General features: G+C 40.4%; 1 protein-coding gene across 1 annotated transcript; it reads left to right on the top strand.

Moving 5' to 3' along the window:
* The first annotated feature begins 549 nt into the window (after positions 1-549).
* LOC111475549 (serine/threonine-protein phosphatase PP1 isozyme 1-like) lies at positions 550-1,772 on the top strand. Its single transcript, XM_023119909.1, has 3 exons — positions 550-1,228; positions 1,302-1,520; positions 1,606-1,772. Exons 1-2 carry the CDS (start codon positions 791-793, stop codon positions 1,497-1,499), a joined length of 636 nt encoding a protein of 211 aa, XP_022975677.1. The 5' UTR covers positions 550-790; the 3' UTR covers positions 1,500-1,520; positions 1,606-1,772.
* Positions 1,773-1,804: the final 32 nt, after the last annotated feature.

Raw genomic sequence — 1,804 nt, 5'->3', positions numbered from 1 at the left:
TTGGTTGCTTCATGTTGAAAAGGAAGGAATGCTCTTCCTTGTTTGATTAAAATGAGAGCAAGAGCAAAGCCACGAGAGCTTATTCTCCAAGTGGACAATATCATACCATTGTGGAGGTTCGTGATTCCTAACATGGTATCGGAGCTATGCCCTTAATTTAGTCAGCTAATCGAATCCTTAAGTGTCGAAACAATGAAGTTGCTAGCCTTGAAGGTGTAGTCAAAAGCGATTCAAGTATTGAACAAAGGGTGTACTTTGTTTGAAGACTCTAGAGAAAGGAGTTGAGCCTCGATTAAGGGGAGGTTGTTCAAGAGCTCTATAGGTTTATAAGTAAGGAGCCTCGATGAAGGCTTTAGAGGAGGCTCTATAGGTTTATAAGTAAGGAATACATCTTCATTGATATGAAGCCTTTTGGGAAACCAAAAGTCAAGCCATGAGAGCTTGTGCTTAAAGTGGACATATCATACCATTGTGGATTGTGGAGGTCTGTGATTTCTAAGTTTAAAAATTGTATCACTGAAGTTCTAGTTAGATGGGTAGACTCAGGGCACTAGAAATGTGGGTCATGTAATGATCTATGGTGGGAGTGTTTTTCAATTCAATATTTAGTTGTTTTGAGCTGTTTATTCTGTATGTATGACTGAAATTTAGTTTTCAATGGCATTCAGGAGACATCCATGGCCAGTATACTGATCTTCTAAGGCTTCTTGAATATGGTGGATTGCCCCCTCATTCGAACTACTTGTTCTTGGGGGACTATGTAGATCGTGGAAAGCAGAGCTTAGAAACCATGTGCCTTCTCCTTGCATATAAAATAAAATATCCTGAAAACTTCTTTCTTTTGAGGGGCAACCATGAATGTGCATCTGTTAACCGTATCTACGGATTTTACGACGAATGTAAACGGAGATTCAATGTCAAACTCTGGAAGATATTCACAGACTGTTTCAATTGCTTGCCTATGGCTGCTCTGATTGATGAAAGGATACTCTGTATGCATGGTGGACTGTCTCCTCACCTAGACAAGTTGGATCAGATTAGGAACTTAAAGCGGCCTACTGATGTTCCCGACAAAGGATTAGTTTGTGATCTTCTCTGGTCTGATCCAAGTCAAGAAACACGAGGCTGGGGACCGAATGAACGAGGGGTTTCTTACACGTTCGGAGTGGATCGAGTTATAGAGTTTCTTCGAAAGCATGATCTTGATTTGATTTGTAGAGCTCACCAGGTGGGATCATATCTCTGATAACATCATGGACCTACACAATGCAGACACTTACACTATTTCAATATGCATGCAGGTCGTGGAGGACGGGTACGAGTTTTTCGCAAATCGAAAACTTGTAACAATATTTTCTGCTCCAAATTACTGTGGAGAGTTCGATAATGCAGGTGCAATGATGCGCGTGGATGAAAATTTAATGTGTTCGTTCCAAATACTAAAACCAGCCGATAAGAAGTCGAGGTTTGGCTTCGGCAGCATGTCGTTGGGACGGTAGGGCAGTTCACCTAAAGTCGAGGTAAGTTCACTCCGAGATGGGAACTAAATTGTTCGAAAATCATGTCAAGAAGCTTAAAAAAAGTGTTTAATATTTGTCTTTGCAGTCGTTTCTGGGAGGAATCGGATGAAACTCATATCATGTTCTTACCGAACTGCGTCATCTGATACAGGTTTCTTCCTTGATGTAACAAACATTATGCTTTGTGCTCATTGACACTTTAGAGAGCATGTTTATGAATCTCACGACAGTTCTTGAGTCGGCTTGGCCCAACATGAAGATGATATATATATATATATATATAT

Source organism: Cucurbita maxima, unplaced genomic scaffold (genome assembly GCF_002738345.1).
Source record: "Cucurbita maxima cultivar Rimu unplaced genomic scaffold, Cmax_1.0 Cma_Scf01896, whole genome shotgun sequence".
Lineage (NCBI taxonomy): Eukaryota > Viridiplantae > Streptophyta > Magnoliopsida > Cucurbitales > Cucurbitaceae > Cucurbita > Cucurbita maxima.
Note: the sequence above shows the minus strand (reverse complement) of the source record. Positions and strands in the feature narration are given on the sequence as shown.